Source organism: Leptodactylus fuscus, chromosome 1, assembly GCF_031893055.1.
Source record: "Leptodactylus fuscus isolate aLepFus1 chromosome 1, aLepFus1.hap2, whole genome shotgun sequence".
Taxonomy (NCBI): Eukaryota; Metazoa; Chordata; class Amphibia; order Anura; family Leptodactylidae; genus Leptodactylus; species Leptodactylus fuscus.
Window position 1 is genome coordinate 124,292,445 of NC_134265.1, and position 23,509 is coordinate 124,315,953.

The 23,509-nt window shown below is 38.1% G+C and overlaps 1 protein-coding gene across 1 annotated transcript; it reads right to left on the reverse strand.

Annotated features, from left to right (window-relative positions):
- Nucleotides 1-5,271: 5,271 nt before the first annotated feature.
- On the reverse strand, nucleotides 5,272-14,733 carry TBX3 (T-box transcription factor 3). The gene is made up of 7 exons (XM_075276592.1): nucleotides 13,810-14,733; nucleotides 12,771-13,038; nucleotides 11,179-11,325; nucleotides 10,144-10,220; nucleotides 8,523-8,680; nucleotides 7,236-7,888; nucleotides 5,272-6,722 (listed from the first exon to the last, which is right to left on the reverse strand). Exons 1-7 carry the CDS (start codon nucleotides 14,199-14,201, stop codon nucleotides 6,297-6,299), a joined length of 2,121 nt encoding a protein of 706 aa, XP_075132693.1. The 5' UTR covers nucleotides 14,202-14,733; the 3' UTR covers nucleotides 5,272-6,296.
- Nucleotides 14,734-23,509: the final 8,776 nt, after the last annotated feature.

Here is a 23,509-nt window from a genome sequence, read left to right on the forward strand (position 1 = left end):
ATATATATATATATATATGTATATATATATATATATATATATATATATATATATATACATCCATGTCTTTCCTCTAAATAGTATATGGCATGACGGTCTTCTCTTGAAGTTGTTGTCAGGCTGTGCGGATGATGATGAAGTAGTAGTAGTAGTAGGTAGTAGTAGTAGTAGTGGTGGTGGTGCAGACGGATGTGGTCAGCTATGGCGCTGAGTGGTATTTCAGGTACTTGTCCTGTCACCATTTAGATTCTTATCATGTAGCTGAGAGTTAGGACTGTCCAGCAGGCAGTCGGCTCCTGAGTGCTGCTGTCTGTCTATGTCTGTCCAGGCTCCTGCTCCATATCTCTCCCATCTACCCCACAGCTCACATTGTACCGTCTAGCACATAAGATTGATGTCGGTGATGATGATGATGAATCTTTTCTTCTGTCCTGTACAGTCCATCCACCATACTTATTATGTGCTCTCCCTCTTTCCTTCTGAGTTTAGTGGATATTTACGTATGTGCGTATTCGCGGGCGTATATACACTCACAGTTTATTTTATTATTATGCGCAATGGTAATATAATAATATAATAGTGTTTGCAATAGCAATTTAATAACAGGGAAAAAAATAATAAAATGTATTATTGTTGTTATTATTAGTATCATTACTGTGGAGAATGTGTTACATATATGTAGCCATAGATTGTGCTGCAATATTAAAGTCCTGTAATAAATACTAGATTAATGTCTTATAGATACTTGCTCAGAGATAGTAAACTAATCTACGTGTGGTTACGTTTTAGGTAAAATAAAGAAAGACAAACTCCGAGTCTATTCCACAACACTGTAATATATTTGTGTATTTGGAGCCGGTACTGGCCCTGTATACATGTAGTACTGGTGTGCGGGGGAATTAATTGCAGGAATACGCATTCATTTACACAATGCGATTACCGAAGGCTTCATAAAGCGCCCATAAATTTCTCCGTGCATGTAATTATCATCGCGCTAATTATCATTCAAATCAATTACTGCTGCCATATTGTGCTCGAGACGAGTATTAGGCGAGGACACCAACTGCGACCTTGCTGAAGGTCAGGCGCGTCACCTCCACCCAAATAGGATTAGGAGAAGGACTATATCTATCTATCTATCTATCTATCTATCTATCTATCTATCTATCTATCTATCTATCTATCTATCTATAAATATATCTATATATCTCTATCTATCTATAAATATATCTATATATCTCTATCTATCTATCTATCTATAAATATATATCTATAAATATATCTATATATCTCTATAAATGTATCAATATATCTCTATCTATCTACCTATCTATAAATATCTATCTATCTATAAATATATCTATATATCTCTATAAATGTATCAATATATCTCTATCTATCTAGCTATCTATCTATAAATATATCTACATCTTTATCTATCTATCTATCTATCTATCTATCTATCTATCTATCTATCTATAAATATATCTACATCTTTATCTATCTATCTATCTATCTATCTATCTATCTATCTATCTATCTATCTATCTATCTATCTGTCCCATGGACATCTTATAACGATATATCCGATACACTCCGCTGATTTCTGTTTTGGAGCCCGCACACCTTCTATAAATCGCATTATCTGATACTGGTGCCTAAGAGTTAAAAACTTTGTTGTACACCCCAGGCTTCTTGTGTTTCATTATACGTATTATGCGCGTTGTATTATTTACATTACGTGTATTCTAAGTGTTAATACATTGTCATAGATTGTATGTAGATACATTTATACCGTTGCTGTGAATATCTTGTATTATTAGAAATATTTCAGCTCATTTACCTGCTTTTTATCGATCGCATTTCAGGAGTCTGTATCATTATATTGTATATGGCTGTTGCAGTCGTCTTCTAGATGATACAAGTCACTAACCTATGTGTTATACCATCAAAGGTCAGATGATTTTTATTTATTAAAAGAAAATCATGTCACCACTTGTGTTTACCTGAATATGTAAGTAGACACAGATGATGAATAAATGGATAGACAGACAGACAGACAGACAGACAGACAGACAGATAGATAGATAGATAGATAGATAGATAGACATGTAGATGGATAAAACCTGTTTTATTTCATAAATGCAGACCTGGTGCATGGAGCTATAACATTCTGGCTATTTGTCGGTGTTTCTTGCAGTTAGGAGTATCCAGAAGCCCCATAATGCTGGAGTCAGACTGTACAATGGCAGTTCTCCAGGAGGCCACTAGGTGTCAGTAGGGGACAGTTGATTTGCACTTAATCCTCCCCTGCAGCTTTCAACAAGATGAAGAGCCATAAAATGATTGGGGATATCAAGCGAGGCGCCAGGTGAGTAATACACTGGATAATCCAGAGATATGACTCTGTCCTCCTACCCACCAGCGCCACAATAGTTACTCATTAACGTTACTATATACAAATAGGATGCAGGGAAGACCAGTTTGGAGCCAGCCTCTACCTGTAGGGCACTGGCCCAAGTAAATATTTGTTTTTATTTAACCTCTTACACCCTGGACAGGAACTTTCTGTATTTCTGTCTTTTGTCTTTGAGGATCAGTCACTGTAAATGTGTCTAGGATTACATTGTATGTTCTGTCTTAGTCTACCATGGCTGTGACTCTTCCATTTACGCCAGGATCCTATGTTGTATATAGCTATATGTTGTTTCTATCCTCTAACCTTCCTCAAGGTATACGTGTCATCTGTGATCAGATGGAATAGATCGATAGTTCACCAGGCAGTGTTCTTATGTACAGTATGTATAGCAGGCTCCAGGCTGAGGTGTGGTAACCTAGCAGAGCTGTACATGATTCAGGTATACAGTATGGAGACTGGCCACTAATATGGCCGAGACAAAGGCTGCAGTTGTCATATAATCTTTCCATATCCCATCTATCTGCAGTATTTGTATTGTTGTTGCAATGTTTTGCATAGTATCTTTATTAGAGATAATAACCACTACTCCTCACCAGACTTCTAAATATAATGCTTTACTTATAACCCACTTCTATGGCTTTACTTGCTATTCTTCATAACTATTTAGTATATAGAATAAGTACAGTATATGATATAGATTACTGCAACTCGGGGTATTTCATCTGATGGAATTGACCACATTTTCAATAAAAATATGTGTTACAGATATAGATAGGTAGATAGATAAAATAAATATAAAAATAGGTAGATAAATATAGCATTTCAGTCTTTCTCTATCTTCTTTCTATCTATCTATCTATCTATCTATCTATCTTCTAGCGATATATCTCTTTTCCGAAGAGAGATAGAGAAATATATATATATATATATATATATATATATATATATATATATATATATACACACAGTATATATATATATATATATATATAGAGAGAGAGAGAGAGTATATATATATATATATATATATATATATATATATATATATATATAGTGTGTTATATTTTCGAAGCGCAAAGAGGATAAAACATATCTACATCTATCTCAAAGAAAAGTAGAGTCAGTAATATACAGATTATTATATAATCTATAGGTCAAACATATATAAATAAGACGGGTACTGATGTAAATTTTAAACAATTTCCAATACTAAATGTTTGCATAAAAAGGAAGTAAAATACAAAATATTGGATGAATTGTATAATAGTATCCTATGGAGCAATAAATATCCCATAGCATTAGTCAGTGGGAGGATTGAAAAGGTTATTTCAAAATAAATAAAAACAAAACATTAAACCCAAACGAAATGAGCACAATGGGAATGAAGAACATTTGGAGTAAATGAATGGTAATGTGCATAGAAGGGTCTGATGGCATATACACATCTAGAATAATCGTGTAGGGAAATGAGTTGTGTGTAGCTGGTAATTTCTGGATGGCTGAGAGGAGATATCAGCGTGTATGTTACATTGTTATCGATCAGTAAGCCTACAGCCCTGTGTTCTTAATAAACCGCTTACGATCAAGAAATAAAATCAAAATGCTTCATCTGATTGTTATTTGCAGTTTGGCACAAGCTGACTACATCCGAGCCAAATCCTGGCTTTCTGAGCAGGAATCTGGAGGTCACCTGGAAAATAGACAGGACAGGAAGCCTATGCAATGTACCGGGCTCCTATGGCTGAAATATACCTGTCTGTGGACTGGACACAACTGGCACTGTGTCTATGTGACCGAGAGAAAGATGATGTCCTATCTCTAAATACATCCCCACCGTCACCGAGGGGTATTACTTACAACTTACATCCAGCAGCTGCCGAGATAGCCCCCTACCCTCATACTAACAAATTCATTACTGAATGATACAGTCACAACAGTCATCGAGGGCTCTGCAGCTAACAAAGACATCACTGTGCCATGATATCAGTGTGCTATCTATCTATCTATCTATCTATCTATCTATCTATCTATCTATCTATCTATCTATTATCTATCTGTCTATCTATAATCTATCTATTGATCTATTCTCTATCAATCATCTATCTATATCTATTCTATCTATCTATCCATCTAGAATTCATTGAGCGGGGATATCCACGGATTGGTGATATCATAAGATTACATATAATATCAGAATATTATTATTATAAAAAGATTTATGTATTAGATATATTTACTAGATAGATCGAGATATTATATCAATAAATTAGATTTTTATTTGATAGACAATTAGATATTATATTAATTAGATAATTGATAAATAGATCGATATGGTATTTGTTAGACTGATATCAATGATATTAGAGTTTATTTTTTATTACATAAAAAGATAGTTTGACAGATATAATATTTATTAGATAGATATAATATTAGGTATTTATATTTATTAGATAGATATGATATTTATTAGATAGATAGATAGATAGATAGATAGGATATTTATTTATTAGATAGATAATAGATATAGATAGATAGATAGATAGATAGATAGATAGATAGATAGGATATTTATTAGATAGATATAATATTAGGTAGTTTTATTTATTACGTAAATACCTAGATAGATAGATATGATATCAGATAGATAGATATTGTATTTATGAAATATATATGATATTAAGTATGTAGATATATTTATTAGATAGATAGCCATATATAGATATTGTATTATATATATGATATTAGTTAGGTAGATATATTTATTAGATAGACATCACAGCAGCAGCACATGGATGTGTGTAGGCGAGCTTTTTTACATTTACACCAAAGTAAAATCAGAATAAGCGATATGGTACAATTCAATAAAAAAAAATTTATTGAAAGTTGTAGAGACTTTGAAAATAAGGAAATACAAGGGGAACAATATCTATGAAACATTCATTACATCGTGTATATATATGCATGTATGTAATTATACCTTCATATATTATCAGCAACACAGCTCAGGGGGAATAATGAACATAGGCCAACAGGGCAGGACAATAAGGTGATTGAGACACAATTATTTATGGAGAAATGAGATTTGGGGTGTTCCTCGGTGTGTATTACCTGCATTATACATGTGAAGCCCTACCCCCTCCGGATTCATTTCTCTAATCTTGAAATGGGTATGTTTAACTCTGTGTGCCATGCACCTTTTACTGCTATTCTTTTGGCACCTAATAGGTTAATCCACGCGAAATAAAAGACAATGATCGAGCAGTATTTACACAACTATGTACAATTTCAATAAATTAACGTTTAATAATCAGAATGTGTATTCTGATTTATTTACATGAGATACCAAATAATTACATAAATACTTTCCTGTTTTCTACACTTGCCCCTCCTGATGATATACATATACATATATACATACATATCTTCAGGGGGTAGGCTCTTCCCACAACATTACTTATTTAGGGCACTTAGAGCAAATGATTTATTCGCATGCAAATGCTCATTCTGTCACTGAAAATAGCCAAAAACTAACGAAAAAAAACAATCTCTTCGAGCAATGGCTACAAATAGGGACTGGAGAAGGGCCTGATCTATGGATATATGATATCTTCAAGTTTTAGTCTGCAATGAGCTCTCTCGCTTACTGGTTCCCGTAGAGATTGACACATGCATTGGCTGTTGGGGCTGACTAGTGGTAGCTATATGTTGATATTGGCATTATCACCTGGGTAGCAGCTTACAAGCTTAGCCCCTGTCTGCTCAGTGTTGGTGCTTGTGCATGGGACATATGAGCACACTGACTACAGGACGCTTCTGGAACATACAAAGTGCAATGAGAGAAAAGTTTGGAATGGGCAGGGATGGCGCCTCCTGCCTGTCAGGGGGAGCCGCTCCTCGATCTGTCCTGCTTGGAATCTAGTCCACTGACAAGACGCTGGATATTCTGCAGTTCACTGCTCGGCTCCTTTTCTGCACACAGTTTAGGGGACAAGGAGACAGATCCAGAGGACAGAGTTGAAGATCTGCTAGTTAATTCAGAGTCCAGGGCTGCAGAGACAGGGCTGGGCACCAGGCTGGGGGCTTTCCCGTCAAGAGTGCCATTGGGTACTGTGTGTAGGGCAGTGGTCAGCAGGCTGCCACTCTCAGGCATGGGCACAGGGAAAGAGTAGGGGTTATACCTCAGCCTGGGGCGGACAGCATTCAGGAAAGGGTGTCTGTGGACAGCAGAGGAGGCTGCAGCAGCTGCGGCCATATATGTGTAAGGATAGGAGAAAAGCCCTCCAAAAGGAGACATAGCCAGACCCTGTAAAATAGAAGACAATCATCATGTATCTTTATATCAACATCTGCTATTCATATCTCTAATTCTCTATGACACAGAGATGTTACAAAAATCCACACACCTATTTCTCACACCTATTCCATCAGATTGAATTATAAAGGCAATTGTGTTTTGTAAAACATTATATATGTCTGACAATGACTGTGGATCTGATAATACATAATTCTGCATGATGAAAGAGGAATGGGTCAAAATGGCCCATGCAGAAGGAAAGCACTAAGTCCCTTAGCTAAACAAAAATGGTGGAGGGGATAAGCTATTCAGACACAGAGCAGTGGTCCTGTATCAGGTCAGAAACAAGCCAATTGCCTATCATGTCGAGTAAAAGCTATTCACAACTGCAGATTAGTGCAAACAAAACGCACATTTGCACTAAGGGCGATGATATAAACCTAAGCAGTAGTGAGGAGCATAGTCTAGGCTGGACCTTAACACATAGCAGTATGGTGGCGCCATGAGGCATGACTCATTTACCTGAGAGGCGAGGACGTGCTGTTGGAGGTGGAAAGGTAAGGAAGATGCCCCTGGTAGTCCTTGAGATGAAGAGGCCATCCCTGTAGAGTCGATGCTGTTCACGCCTGATGCTGCTCCTGACACTGTGGCCAGTAGTGGATTGATACCAGTTGCCATGCTGGAAAACGCCCCTCCCATAGCAAACTGACTGGGATGAAGAAGCAAAGGGTGTGAAGCCCCCAAGGGGTTAAAGAACTGTTGCCCAGTCAAACCAGGGGGAAATCCCAGGTTCTGCAGATGGCCTTGGCTTAGAGGGTGGGAGCTGCTATCTGTCTGTACAGTCAGTGGTGGGTAATGCTCCTTGGAGGGTTTGGGATCGTCCAGTTTATGGGAGTCTCTAGCTGAGGTCTTGAGGTCCTCCACACTCAGGACTCTGCTACTGGAAGATATCTGGCCCGGACTGTGCCTAGAATCTGGAGAACTCTTCCCAGTCCTCATACTCTGCTCCCTGCCTCTGCTTCCCAAGTCCGATGGTAGCAAAGACAGCTTAGAGGGGCTCCTCATTTCTTTAGAGTGCTCGCCAGTGGTTGTGGAAATTTTGGCCGAATCCCCGGTATCTTGTGCAGACTCATCTTTAATATCGTCATCACTGTCTCCTTCACTGTCACAAAGGCCTTAAAACATAAGCACAATTCACTTTTAGCAACACTTTATACTCCCACATTATATAGTTACATATCATACATGCAGTATAAAAGGGAGGGAGGAAATACTATATACAATTGCATCTGAATGAAAAATCATTAAAAAATATATGAATAAATACTAAAAGGCTAAATAAATATATAGATAGATATAATTCTGTAGAATTTATTTATCATATATAATTTTTTGTATTTTTGTATGGTCTACAATACTTCTATACTTGTATTATTTGAGAAACTCTGCACAAACAATTCTTCAACCCTCAGGAGATATATTTGGACATATGTAGTTAAGATATTTTCAGTTTATTTTCATTTTCTATGAATATAGAACAATTTGTGTTACTGGGTACACTTTGTATTTGCTACAAATAATAATAATTCTATAAAATAAGACAGGGTCATAAACCACAGATCCAATAAAGGACTTTCAGCAATGCAAGGGTTAGTAAGCTAGGAGCCTGACCTTGTTCTTGTGTCTTAGAGACCGCTATTGAAGGCACTAGAAGTTGGATAAGTAAAGGGCAAACTGTGGCACGGTGTAGGGGCTCTGACAAGGGCAGGGGCTGAGAGTGATGGGGTTAATGGGAGATTAGGATTGTACCTTTAAGGTTTGAAGTGCCCACTGTGGATGCGCTTGGAGAGGAGGTCTGGGCGAAGCATTTAAAGGCAGTCTGCTCACTGGAGGACTCGTCTGAGCTGCCATTATCTTTCTTCTGCTGCTCATCAAAGGCTCGCATGGACTGGAGGCTCAGTTGTTTCCTTGAGAAAGGCAAATCGCACATTTAATGTGTATAATTCCCTGCTTGAAATATAAACAGCCGGCAGACACAAGTATTTGACCTTTGCCTTATAGTCCTAACTACTGCAGACCTGGCTCAGCCCCAGTAATCTAGAGAACAGGGGTTAACCAGGGGGGACATGGACTTAGTAAACCTCCCCATTATTCTGCACCTTAATGGTAATAATATCAGTAGGAATTCTAATGACCGGACAGGCTTGTGGCTATGGCATATATGGCATAAGCACACGTATAAATCACAGCCATTACTTTCTCACCTCCATTTTCCCTATGTATTTATACACACATATTTGAGAAATGCTACAGAGGGAGACTAAGTCATCTAGCATTGGGGCTACAAAACAAACAGCTGAGATGGCTTCTATTAGCCGCACAGTGAGATGGTGAGATATGTGGCAAAGAAGTGTCAGGCCGAGGTGTCACAAATTCTTAGGACAGGCAGAAATGCTAGAAATGAGAATTCGCAGGAAAAGCCCTCGAAATGTTCAGTTTCATTTTACAGTCCCTGACGGTGCCAGATCTCTGCCCTTATAAAACACAGAATGTATACATTTTTATTATATATAATTATGACATGTAAATATCCAGAATGAGGAAACCCTAAATGGCTGCACGTGAGGACTCCACATCTCATATAAGGCCCAACGAGGAGGTGAAATAACATTTACTTTAATATTACTGGAGCAGCCAAAATACGCAGTGTTCCCCATCCGTGTTTGCTTAAACTGCCTTCACTTTTATGATCACATTCTCAAAACTGAAATCGTTTTTTTTTTCTGGTCATTTAATAGAAACCAACATTTCCTGTAACTTTCATGGGGATTGAATAAAATTAACAATCTCATAGGCACAGCAGATATAGAATATTGTATCCAGAAATCCCCAATATGTATGAAGAATTGCAGCAAATAAACATTGGCCTACAGTTATTCCTCCATGTCTAGCACATAATAACTAATCAAGTAAAAGTAACAACTATATAGCTAGACATTCATATAGAAATTAAAACATCGATATTATCATATTTAATAGATATTTTGTACTGATTCTACTAATTTACCACGATATAAAATAACTAATAGCATAGAACAAACTAATAGAACTAATAAAACTATTTATAAATAAATATATCTAATAAAATTATGTCAAGTAGAGCATATATATACATACATATATATGCTCTATTTGACACATTTGTATTATATATAAATTAGAATATATATATATATATATATATATATATATATATATATATATATATATATATATATATATATCGCTTTTAAAAAATTCTGTCCAACTCTTGCCTGGAGCTTTAGGAGTTAACATTGGCCTAACCTGGTGCCTGGACCAAAGGAGTGGTTTAATAAATATGTACCCCCTCCCTAACGAAATAAATAATTACAGGCTGCCATAGACTCACCTTTTCTCCCTCCTTCCATTGCCCGTGTCACGGAAGCCTTTGGCAAAGGGATTGTTATCGATTTTTAATTGTGTGATCTGGGGATAGAGAAGGAATAGGCGATAATGGATATGAAGACATTGGCATAGAATAAATGGTCAGCCGTCTAGCTGTGGCATTTGGGGGCTCGGTGGGGTGCTCTCCTTCTACTTCATTAGCTCTTCTACTTTCATAGGGAAATGTTTTTTAGATTAGAAGTGGACGCGCCTTGCGATTGTGCTGCCAGCATTTGTTTTCAGTTATCTCCCCCTCTCCCCCTCTCACCTTATAGTAGAACCAGCCAAAGTCACTATATTAGGCTTTTCTTTAACCCCTGTATTTTATGGGTGTCCCATAGAGATATAAGGGGGAAAGACAATAATGCAATATGCATGTGTGTGCTGTCTCTGCAGGGTTGTAATGATTTTAACGTCCTCATAAGAACAGAATGCAATTTCATTTTATATAGTAAATATCCTATTTCTGGGATTGAAATACATATCATTGTCCTGGCAGAAAAGTCCTAGTCACAATGGAGTCCGGGCATATAAAGTAGCACCAAAAGACATACCCAATAGGCATCAAAGCTAGCCATATTATAGCATGTTACCAAAGTGAAATGGGCAGAATATGTAGGATATGTGTAATACGTTTGATAGATCATTAGAGAATAACACCTATGCCAGTATATCTTGGTAATAGTAAGTATATCTTTACTATTGTTAAACATCTCATAGTCTCAATATTGTTAAATATTTACAAGCAGCACATACATTAGCACTTTGATCTTTTTCAGACATACTTTGTACAGACAAAAAGTGGAAAGTCCACTTTTTAGAGAGTTCATAGACTCGTGTTCAGCAACACTGATGATACCCCCCTCTATAACTGATAAGATAGGCAGGCTGGAGGTGTTGTGGGGGAAGGGTGCCTTCTTGACTTGCACTATCAATGCATAATAAAATCTTTGTGGAAAAAAGCCAAACCACGTTGGATAAATCCCTATAAGCTTCTTACCTTATCATTCTGGTATGCAGTCACAGCAATGAATTCGGTCTCAGGGAACACATAGGTTCTGAATGTGCTGTAGGGGAGTTTCATAATGTCATTTGCTCGCACTATATGGAACCTGGGCTGATATTTGTGCATGGAGTTCAGAATAGTCTGAGAAGTACAAAGAGAAAGTAATGTCAGGACTGAGGAGGACTCGGGGCTAAACTATAGCTATACAATGCTATCTGCACAGGTATATGGACGCCATCCTTATTGCAGGACCATGTGTATCAGAAACTGACATTATAGCAGGACTATGTGTATTATAATCTGACATTATAGCAGGACCATGTGTAATATAATCTCACATTATAGCAGGACTATGTGTATTATAATCTGACATTATAGCAGGACTATGTGTATTATAATCTGACATTATAGCAGGACCATGTGTAATATAATCTCACATTATAGCAGGACTATGTGTATTATAATCTGACATTATAGCAGGACTATGTGTATTATAATCTCACATTATAGCAGGACTATGTGTATGATAATCTGACATTATAGCAGGACCATGTATAATATAATCTCACATTATAGCAGGACTATGTGTATTATATTCTGATATTATAGCAGGACCATGTGTATTATAATCTGACATTATAGCAGGACTATGTGTATTATAATCTCACATTATAGCAGGACTATGTGTATTATAATCTGACAGTGTATTATAATCTGACATTATAGCAGGATCATGTGTAATATAATCTCACATTATTGCAGGACCATGTGTATTATAATTCACATTATTGCAGGACCATGTGTATTATAACCTCACATTATAGTCAGCACTTTAATATACAAAGAACTGACTTCTTACAAGGAACAAAAAGTAAGTTACTGAATAAACATGTTTGTAAAGATATGGTTCTGTCTTTATCGAATGTTTTCATAATGTGCTTACATAGAAATCCATTGAACCAATAGATGGCATATAAAAAGAGCCCGAATTTTTTGTATATTATAAATAAAATAAACCATCTATAGTCCATCTGGTGAAGTAGAAATGTTTATTAATAATATACGCAGACTGTTCATGAAGACTTTCCCGCAGTTTATGAGGAAAGTGCTTAGAAAAGCTTTCCTTCTATCTCCCAAGCTCATTTATTATATCTCATGAATTAATAAGCCCTTCCATCTAATAAAGCCAGAATTCATTTACTTCTAATTCACACACGTATCGCAGTCTTCAAGGCCGCACTTTGCTATCTAGCTGTGGCCATCTATACACACAGAAGAAAAAAAGAAACTTTAAAAAATGAGCCGGGCTATAGTCGGTAAAAGTCAGTATGTGTCTGCAGAAGCTCGCTTTACTTATATCTAGACATTCAGCAATAAAATAAAATTACAGGGCACCTATATACAGGTAAATTCGTATCTACAATTGTAATATTTATAAATGTAGAATTAGAGAAATAAAATATAATATAATATAATATATATATATATATATATATATATATATGCGCGCACATTATATTGATATATTTTATTATTATGATGATGTATTAATTAATGGTAATAGAATCAGAATTGCAATGACTTACAAAGCCATGTTTGTCAGAGATGTTGTTAGTAAGCTTGAGTTTATGGAAAGTGACCACTTTAGACATCCATTGTTCTCCTGTAGCCGGGCTGTCCGGGTGAATGTACATTCTCTTGGGCATTTCGGGGTCAGCTTTTCCAGCCACCATCCAGCGGGAGTTATGGAACTTGTATCTGCAGTCGTCTGCAGCCACTATATCCATAAGGAGGATGTATTTGGCTTTTTTGTCAAGGCCTGTGCATCTGACTTTAAATGGTGGGAACATTCTCCTGGAGAAATAAAAGGGAGGAGATGTTGTGTGCATTATAGCTATATTCTGTAAAATCCTTGCATTACCATATATACAGCCTGTCTATCTATAAGGAGCACGACGCTATAAGCGAGAGATCAAAGCCCTTCAGTTTAATGTTTAACCTTGTCAGTTGCAGTTAGTGCTGCTTCATTTGCACTGAAGGAGTTAATGTATGTGGTGGGCCTCGGAGGGTCCCAGTCCTTGTTTTCTACCTGATATTCTATCATTTCTACACATATGTATACAACACCCAGATGATCCCGAGGTATACAAGTTCAGCCTTTACTAGAAGGCCACAAAGGCGCTACTATCTATTCCAGCAGCTAACCAGGAAACGCATGACATCATAAAAGAATCATCATTCTTCACTAACCTTTCATGCAAAACTTTGACCACAACAATCATAAAAGGGTAACAGAGAGGGTGGGGGAATCTCTCAGACTTTTATGCTACTTCAGTAAGTGACTTTCCAATCCTAACATATGACTGCAGCCATGTTCTGTATGCCTGCATATACATAAGTTACACGCAGGACCTCGGCAGGGAATGAGCACTTCATTATTTCCCAGGTATTCAGTCCTTTCTGGCTTTGGCAGGACAACAGTAGATCTTCGAGGAGATAGTCCAAGAATTTCCATTCAGACTCTTGAGCTCTTTTCTCCTAGCAGCTCCTCACTGTCTGCCCTTGCTGTGTCTGTGTGTATATTTAGTGTTCATAGATAGGAAATATACAAAAGCTTTGACTCACCTCCCAGATTTGGTGATGACCATCTCAGTCCCCCTCTTGTGGAACTGTTCCCAGAGATCCTTGGCTTCCAAGTGAACTTTTGGATCATCTTCAACTTCTTCCTCTGGTTCAAGCGTTTTAAGAGGCCTTAAATGAGAAGCTGCCTGGTGACCCAGAGAAGAAAAGGGGATGCCAGTCTCTGCGGCACCCACTAATTGATCCATGATGGGCTTGGCTAGGGCACCAGGAAGGGATAGAGCAGCCCCATTGGGTGGCAGTGCCAGAGTTGGAAAAAAGGGAGGCTGGTGTCCAAGAACAGCGCTCATTGCAAAGTCCGGTGCCCGGTGAGATAGGAATGGGTGGTAAGCCATGCTTGACCCTGAAATTACTGGATCTCTCATGGATAAATTCATCCAATGCGACCCTTTGGATATCACAGCTTAGGGTTTAGTCCACGTTGAGGGACTTTCACATGTACATAATAACAGAAAGAAGAAGTGCACAACGTCCACAACTGCTGTCAATGAAAAGTTAGGAATGGCTGAGACTCCTAAATCTGGCACACAACAAGAAGTATACTTAGAATCCCAGTTCCTTATAGGCAAGAAGAACACTCCTTAATATGAGTCCACCTTTGTGCCCTGAGGAGGACTCGTCAGATGAAAGTTCCTTGCTCTTCTCTGCAGACAGCTTCCGTGCAGACTCTTCCTCGTCTCAGTCGTGCAGTCCGGTAAGGAAGCAGCACCACTTATAGCAGCATTTTTCTTTCTGATGTTCCCCTTTACTGAATGGTGACTGAGTGTTTGAGCATGCAGCCTGCAGGCTTAGGAGATAGTGTGGACAGAATAGTGATGTGCAGAGAGAGGGAGAGAGTAGAAGAGAGTATAACAGATGGGGACACAGAGGAGAGGAAATAGAAAGAGCTGCGAGTATTCTCTGTGTCCTTACACCAGATCCCAGGGATGTGTTGTGGCAATGCTACGAGTCCAGACCTAGTTGATTGGCCCTTTGACGCTTTTGGACCAATTGTGTGGCTGCATAGGCGTGGTTTTGACAGGTCTACTGGATGGGGACAGGGCTGAGTTATAAAAAGAAGGTGTCGGAAGCTGTAACGTTGCAGCAAAGCATCACTACTACATAATGCCGTGTGAATATGTCAACATGATCAGATGGGAGGGGATAGAGCAGGAAGGTGTAGGGGCTGGAAGAACACAACAGGCTATTCAATCACTGGCAGGGAAAGTCAGTAACCTCTAGGTGGCTTTGTAGGAAAGACAGAGAGAGAATAAACACATCGAGCACAGGCAGGGGGAGGAGGGAGGGAGCAGTCTGCATGTGTCCACAGAGGGCAGCCTTCTCTCTGACACCCCAGCTGTAGCTTGGCGCTCCCTTCCACAGCCTGCTGGCCACTTCCAATCTTGACTTATCAGCAGCCTCTCAGTGGGGCTCCCATTTCATCGCCTTGTTCCTGCACAATGGCAGGAAGGATAAGTGCGAGGAGTTCAGAGACTTGGGGCTGGACTGAGGGAAACTGAGCCCCCTGTACATACTCTCCGGCATCCATGTGTAATGTGCGGCCAGTCCCTGCGGGGAGCCTCATAGCACTGCACTGTGAAGACACAGCATTAGTCTAATGTATATCTATATCATACATGTATGAATCTATAGAGCACTCACTATAGCTGTGTACTAGATACAAGCACACACATACCACTGTCTATCTGATTCAGAAGTGCTAATGACTGTACAGGGACTTAGAAGTCTTCTTAGCTTGCTACTTATCTATCTATCTTATAGTAATATTTGTTATATAGTCCTACACGGATTAAGATAAAATGTATTTCACTATTGCAATGATTATTATTCCAATTATTATCATCATTATTATATTTTCAGGCCAATCTTTAATAATGAATGGTACCCAACAATCTAAAAAACTGCAAAGGCCAAACGTACTATAGAGTATCCCATAATCCAGAGCCCTGAGCAGTTCCTGTAGTTGCCCCCCACCCCCCAGGAGAAAGTGTATGTTGTAGGGCTAATGCTTGTAATCTGGCAGACAGTGTGCACTAAATCCGTGTGATATCTCACCCTGGGATCACTAGGACAGATTGCCGGCCCTGTAGCCTTTCTTCACCCCAGTCCTATCTGTCCAGTGATCAAGACATCATTTGTAAGACAACCCGTGAAATGTTCAGTCCCTGGCTGTGCTGCTTGTTCACCACACAATGGGTGGGGGTCAGGGGGGTGACCTTATTGGAAATCAAGGTACTAATCAAGTTGCATTGTGTAGGACACATTTATGTGTGATCGTATAAAACAGTGTAGAGAATTGTTACAGCCGGCAAAGGACGTGTTAAATGTGGAGCAGGAAGGGGTTAATGGCGAGGGTAGATGGCAGAGCAGATTGGTGTAGTGGAGGAAGAAGGAGCCGCATTGTGAGATAGGAGCGGAACATCTGAAGTGATTAGCTCTCCCAACATTGCATTTTTCACTCACATACTTAAGAGCATTCGGCGCCAGCCTGGTCAAGTCTGTTTAGTGGCCAGAGTCTCGGATCCCTCTCATTCACCAGAATCTATTGGATGGGAGGGGGCTCAGTCTGCTACAAGAGGGATCAAGGCCAGCCTGCATCCTCTATCCCACCACAGGCAGCTCGCCTACGGTACTGACCTCTGTCTATGGATAGCAATATTCAACTCACCTAGATATATTTATATATATATATATCTTATAAAATGTATTTATTTCTTAACACACTAGTGTAGAATTTATACATATATTACATTTGTGTAATATATATCGTCATATATAAAATACAGTCACATTACAGTAGAATGTAGAGTCACACTAGTGCAAAATATATAGTCACACTAGTACAGAATATATACAGCCACACTAGTGCAGAATATATACAATTACACTAGTGCAGAATATATACAGTCACACTAGTGCAGAATATATACAGCCACACTAGTGTAGAATATGTACAGTCACATTAGTGCAGAATATATACAGTCACACTAGTGCAGAATATATACAGCCACACTAGTGCAGAATATATACAATCTCACTAGTGTAGAATATATACATGTATTACATTTTTGTAATGTATATCGTCATATTAAAGTAGAATTTAGAGTCACACTAGTGCAGAATATATAGTCACACTAGTGCAGAATATATACAGTCACACTAGTGCAGAATATATACAGCCACACTAGTGCAGAATGTATACAGACACACTAGTGCAGAATGTATACAGCCACACTAGTGCAGAACATATACAATCTCACTAGTGTAGAATATATACAATCACACTACTACATGACATATCAAGTCACACTAGTGTAGAATATATGGTCACACTAGCATATGTAGTCAAACTAGTGTAGAATATATAGTCACACTAACATAGCATATATGTAGTCACACTTCTCCAGCCATACTAGCATAGAATATATGTCCTTACATTAGTATGGAATATTTGAATATATAGTCACACTAGTACAGAATAAATACAGCCGCACTAGGATAGAATATATGTACACATACTGGTATAGTCACACTAATGTAGAATATTTACAGTCATACTACATAATACATGTAGTCATAGTAATGTAGAATATATATTGACGCTAATGCAGAATATATACCGTCACACTAGTGTAGAATATATGTAGACATATTAGTGTAGAATATAGTCACACTAGTGTAGAATATTTACAGTCACACCAATACATAATATATGTAGTCATACTAGTGTAAAATATATAGTGACACTAATGTAGAATATATACAGTCACAGTACTAAATAATAGATGTAGACACACTAGTGCAGAATATATATTCAATCACAGTACCATATAATACAAGGAATGTATATATTTATGTGTGTGTGATATATATACATACTGTATATTACACACCAGTATATAGACACCGTAGTGTAGAAAATGTAGACTCTATAGACTAGTAGAACATTACATATGGAAGATGTGTAACTGTGAATAGCAGATATAACCTGACGGACATCACTCTCTCATGTCTATCTATTATATGTAATATGTCTGCCTTTCTAGGAAATTGTGTGCAGGTATTATTCATGGAGATAAAGAGGCCATTGTATCTTATGTATGAGTGCCAGTGTGTACGTGTGTCAGTGGAGTACACGCCATAGTATTAGGACATGGACGAGTTCCTCCTTCTTCCCCCAGAGGAGCCCTAGTTAAATCCTTGTGGTTACCATTGATCTGAGGGCTGTAGCCTTCAGCCGCGTGTCACTTAATTGGCTCCAATTTTCACCTCCACTCGCCACAAAGAATAACATTGTGAGAGGACAAGCTGAGGGGACACTGCGACATGTGCCACATTGCCTGCGACACTGGTGTATGTGCACAGCGTGAGGAGACACCACCTGATGGTGTTTGTGTAAGGGCGGGAAGGCGGAGGGCAGCCGGCTACTCTTATGGCCTTCTCTAGGATTGACAATTAAGAAGTTCACTCATATATTGGCGGGAAATCCAAACTAAGCGTGTGCGTATAGAGAGATGACACTGCCATTACCTCACACATGCATTAGCCGTACGTACATGCAGCCATAATGAGGTAAAGCCATATGAAATATTAATCTAATGCAGCGGGCCACACAAGTGCCATAGCCAGTCAGCGCCCTAATGCTCAGTCAGACACCAGTTGTGGCCATTCTCTCGGCAGCTCATCCCTCAAGTGCTGCTAGGTCTGCGGCCTCCCTCCTCAGCTCCCCAGACAGCAGTATTGTGGAGGGAGGCTGCAATCTTCTAGGATCAAAAGCCGGAAGGTGCGAAGCGGCTTTGTGTCCTGTGGCCGCCTCCACTCACCCTCCCGAGTGCGATAAATCTACACTGGCGCCGACTCTGCCCTGCCTGATTAATTTGCAAGCAAACAAAGAAAGATCTGATGAGCAGCCATTCTAGTTAAATATTGGCCCGTTCTGCAGCTACTTGTTATCCCCTCCTTCCAGCCAAAGTCCAGCCGGAGCATCCCCTGCCTCAGCTCCTCCGAGACACCAGGCATGTCTAGGCTCTGCTGGGGGAAGTCTGTATCTCACCAGCCATTTATTCTATAGCAATACCTATCAATAAGCCTACATAGCTGTCTATTCACTACAGTTCTACTGTCTACATATCTGGCGGTTTATCTAGTTTTATATACATTTATATGCCTATATATTTTTGTTCTATCTTTCTATCTATCTATCTATCTATCTATCTATCTATCTATCTATCTATCTATCATCTCTCATTCAAAGATACATTATCTATCTATTATCTATCTATCTATCTATCTATCTATCTATCTATCTATCTATCTATCTATCTATCATCTCTCATTCAAAGATACATTATCTATCTATCTATCTATCTATCTATCTATCTATCTATCTATCTATCTTTTCTCATTCAAATCTATCTATCTATCTTTTCTCATTCATAGATAAATATCTATCTATCTACTCTCATTCAAAGATACTCTATCTATCTATCTATCTATCTATCTATCTATCTATCTATCTATCTATCTATCTATCTATCTATCTATCTTTTCTCATTCAAAGATATCTATCTATCTATCTATCTATCTATCTATCTATCTATCTATCTATCTATCTATCTATCTATCTATCTTTTCTCATTCAAAGATATCTATCTATCTATCTATCTATCTATCTGTCTGTCTGTCTGTCTGTCTGTCTGTCTATCTATCTATCTATCTATCTATCTATCATCATTCAAAGATACTTATCTATTTATATCCTTATCTGTCTATTAAGTGACCTTTCTATCTATGTCATATATATCTACCTATCGATCTATGTTTTTTTTTCCTTAACATCCATTACTTATGTACAATATTAAGTTTTAGAGTATTTTCACGCATAGATTTTTTTTTTCCTGTTTTTTTTTTTTTTTTTTTTTTTTTTGTGGGAAAATGTGACTCACTACATATTAGCTGTAAATCAATAGAAAACTATGGGGAAGATTTACCATAGTTGTCTAATAGTTAGTGTAAACTTATCATAAATTGGGTTGTTCTTTAGATTGTCAAGTCTAACATTATTTGTTGGTTACTTTATAACAAAAAGTTTGTCAAAATTTTGACATTTTGTAGCAAACTGTGGGGGAAATGTATGCAATCCTTGCAGAAGATTTGCGACTGTTTGGGATTATTTGCATAAAAATTGCAAGACTTTGCACTGCCGCACCATTCACTTCACTATTGAAATGAGGATGGGAAAGTGGTCCGCCTGTTTAGCTCAACTTTGACTTTTTAAAATTGTTGCAATCTCACTCCAGTGAGTGGGCGTCATAGAAGAAAGAGTAACTGAGGACAGAAGTGCTAGGCTTATTGATAGATATCAAACATTGCACAACATTTGAGCAATTTGGCATAAATTACACCAACACTGACTCCAGCCAAACAGACTTTACAAATTCCTTCATAGTACATGTCCCCCTTTATCGCATCTTAAAGCAGAGGCCCAATGTTGCAGAAATGCATTGTTTTTTGTTGAAAATTTTACTGCATTTTTTTCTAAAACAAACAAACAAACAAACAAACAAACAAACACTGCAATGTAGGTCCTTAGCCTGAAACACATGTTCTTTACTTGTAAGGCATATCTCTTAGGCACATCTAAAGTCTTCTGTGCACCAGAAATAGAAGTCTGTGCTAGTAGGGAGCTAACATACATTTGAGTCCCTGACATCATTTTTAATGTATTTGTCAGGATGCTGTAGGTCGTGTTCCTACTAAGCCCTATCCAACCCATCATTTTGGAAAAGTTACATAAAATGTTTAAAGGTCACCAAAATTTGCGACTTGTGTATGCTTGTTCTTTCTGAGTATGGGTGCTGGTAGGTGCAAAAGACAGAATGGAGCACATTTACTATATAAAATCCATTTAAAAAATGGCCTACTTTAGATGTTTCCTGCACCTCATTTCTAAAAAGTATCAGGAAAAGAGGGTTATCTAAGTGGAAGTTCTTAAATACACTAGATCTATCTAGGTAAAATATATGCAAATCTATTCTCCAGGATGTAATTAGAAGAACAGTGCCTCTGTATGCTGCCCTCTAGGGACAGCCCCCTTAACATCATGCATGACTCAGTTAAAAAGCCTACGGACATGATGCGGAGTTTATTGCCAAATTAGTATTTCTATTCCAAAAGGAACAGATTCCCAGCTATGGACAGGCTTTTTAACTGAGCCATGCATGATGTTAAGGGGGCTGTCCCTAGAGGGCAGCATACAGAGGCACTGTTCTCCTAATTACATCCTGGAGAATAGATTTGCATATTTTTTACCCAGAATCCCTAGCTGAGCAGGAATGACTTGTAAGTCTCCGTACGCCTGTGTAGGCACACATTCTCCCTAATGTGTATGATTATCCCCTGACCCTAGATCTATCTATGCTGTGAGCCGCAATAAGTTTGGCACAAAATATTGGTCTAAAAGTATGCTAGTGCCATAAAGAAGAGCAGAAGGCACATTAAGCAAAAATGTGGGTATAAGAGGTACAGTTTTTGGCACATAGTTTTTGTGGCTTTTTTCACTTTCTGAACAAGTGGGTGGGAAATGGGTGGAGCCTTAACTGACTTACATATTTTGCATATGCAATATGCTAGGTACTCCTTGTACTCTATATGTGGGGCGCTTGAAGAGAAGTAATTTTATGTTTACCAATTACTAATAAACTTCTAATATGCATGAATGGCGAATACACTGGTTCTATTGTATTCTATGATACATATTAACAGGCATATTTTTGACTAAGGCATCTAAAGTGTGGCAACCACATGGTTGCTACCATAGCGAATGGGATCCCCATCCCCCAGAGTATGATCTAGGAGTATGACAGCTGGGAGCCTATTGTAGGTTCCCAGGCCTATCATTAGTACAGTACTATTATAGGCTGCTAGTGGCAGTGCCTAATAGAAGAGCAGTGATTTTATATTATACCTCAGTACAGAAGTATTGCGGTATATTACATGGGTGATGAGACCACCTATGGTTTTAAACCCTCATAGGGAGGGCTAATAAAGTATAAAGAATAAAAAACATTTTAAAAGAATTTAAAAAATATATATTTTAATCAACCCCCTTTCTATAGGTCATATATTAAAACATATAAACAAAACATTAGGTATCTTGTGTCATGAGGCCTGAACTAAAAAATAACTGAATAGATATCCTATACAGTGACTATTGTAGCTGAAAAAAAGGAAAATCGCCAAATCACTTTTTTGGGCCTTTTCGCCTTGAAAAAAAAATTCAACAATAAGTGATGAAAACTTCACACATTCCCCAAAATCATATCAATAAAACTTCAGCTTGCCCTCTAAATAAAACTAAGACATTACAAAGCATCATACATGGAAATATAAAAAAGTCACAGGCGTCAGAAAATGGCCATTCAAAGAATTCTTTTTTTCAAAGTTTAGAATTTTTGTAAAGGTATGAAAACGTAACATAAATGATATAAATTTATATAGCTGTCATCGTATTGACTGTCAGAATCTAGATAACATGTTTTGTTTATTACATAGTGAATGCCATAAAAAAAAATCTTAAAACATAGTTCAATTGCAGTTTTTATCCATTTTTTTTTTCAGCTTTCCAGTTCATTCACAGAATATGAAAAGGTACCATTTGGAAGTACCATTTTTTCCATAAAAAATAAGCCCTCATATGGGCCTTTGACTGGAAAGTAGAAATGTTGTGGCTCTTGGAAAGTGGTGAATGAAACAAAACCTACCTTGTCCCCTGTGTCTTTCCCTTCTTCCCAAGATCTCTCAGTTATCTGCATTCACTTTCATACTCCATCGTCCAACATTTCCATCCATTTAGTTATTACTATTGGTGTGGTCACATATACACACTGCTTCCATTGCAGATTCCCTTTGGTACAATAAAGAAAAGCTGAAGGAAAACTGAACCTGACATCCAACCAGTGTTCCAGGCACTGGCCCAGACCTGCAAGGAGCTGGAAAGAAAAATGCAGTATGTATTTTTTTTTTTTTATCTGACTCCTGCACAAGTCTGGCACCTTCTGGCACAGCAACTGATGCATTGGATGCAAGAACAGATCCTATACCAAACTATGGGATCCATTCTGGCATCAGTTTTCCTTCGACAGTTTCTGCACATCACATCTGAGTAGAGATAAGCCCCTTAAGTAGGCCATACAACCATACTCATCAGAAGTTTATCATTGAATTTGACAGGCCAGCTGTCCATCTAATGTGTTTGGGGTCTGTATGATCCCCCCCCCCCCCCCTCCTCCGATTGCAGATGTTGGGGAAGATAAGATTTAGGCAATAAGATTGCAACTGCCAGTTGTTTTTTTCCTCTGGAAGTCACCACATGGCTCTGACATCCTTTTTCTTTCTTCTTACCATTCAGGACATATGTGCATGGCTGGCTCTTGCTCCTGCTGGCCTGGCACTTCTTAGCTTTTGTCCAGTGACCTTTTTCTTCTTGAAAATTGCATGTATCGGCATCTGGGGTGAAAGTCACAGCTATCTCAACCCTTGCTAGTGATGGGATAGGTGTTAGGGCTTTACCTCATGGATTGTATTTTCTCTCTAGTCCTACATTCATTTTGTTACGTGCCCATCTGATATTCGTTTGACCTATAATGGACACTAGATGACTGTGATCTCCCTTTTTAGTTTTTAC

Excerpts from the sequence above, each read along its gene's own strand:
- TBX3 (XM_075276592.1), bottom strand. The coding sequence starts at position 14,201 with ATGAATTTATCCATGAGAGATCCAGTAATTTCAGGGTCAAGCATGGCT. Across the intron at positions 13,039-13,809 it reads GTCATCACCAAATCTGGGAG|GAGAATGTTCCCACCATTTA; the intron begins GTGAGTCAAAGC and ends TTATTTCTCCAG. Across the intron at positions 6,723-7,235 it reads AGCACGTCCTCGCCTCTCAG|GGTCTGGCTATGTCTCCTTT; the intron begins GTAAATGAGTCA and ends TCTATTTTACAG.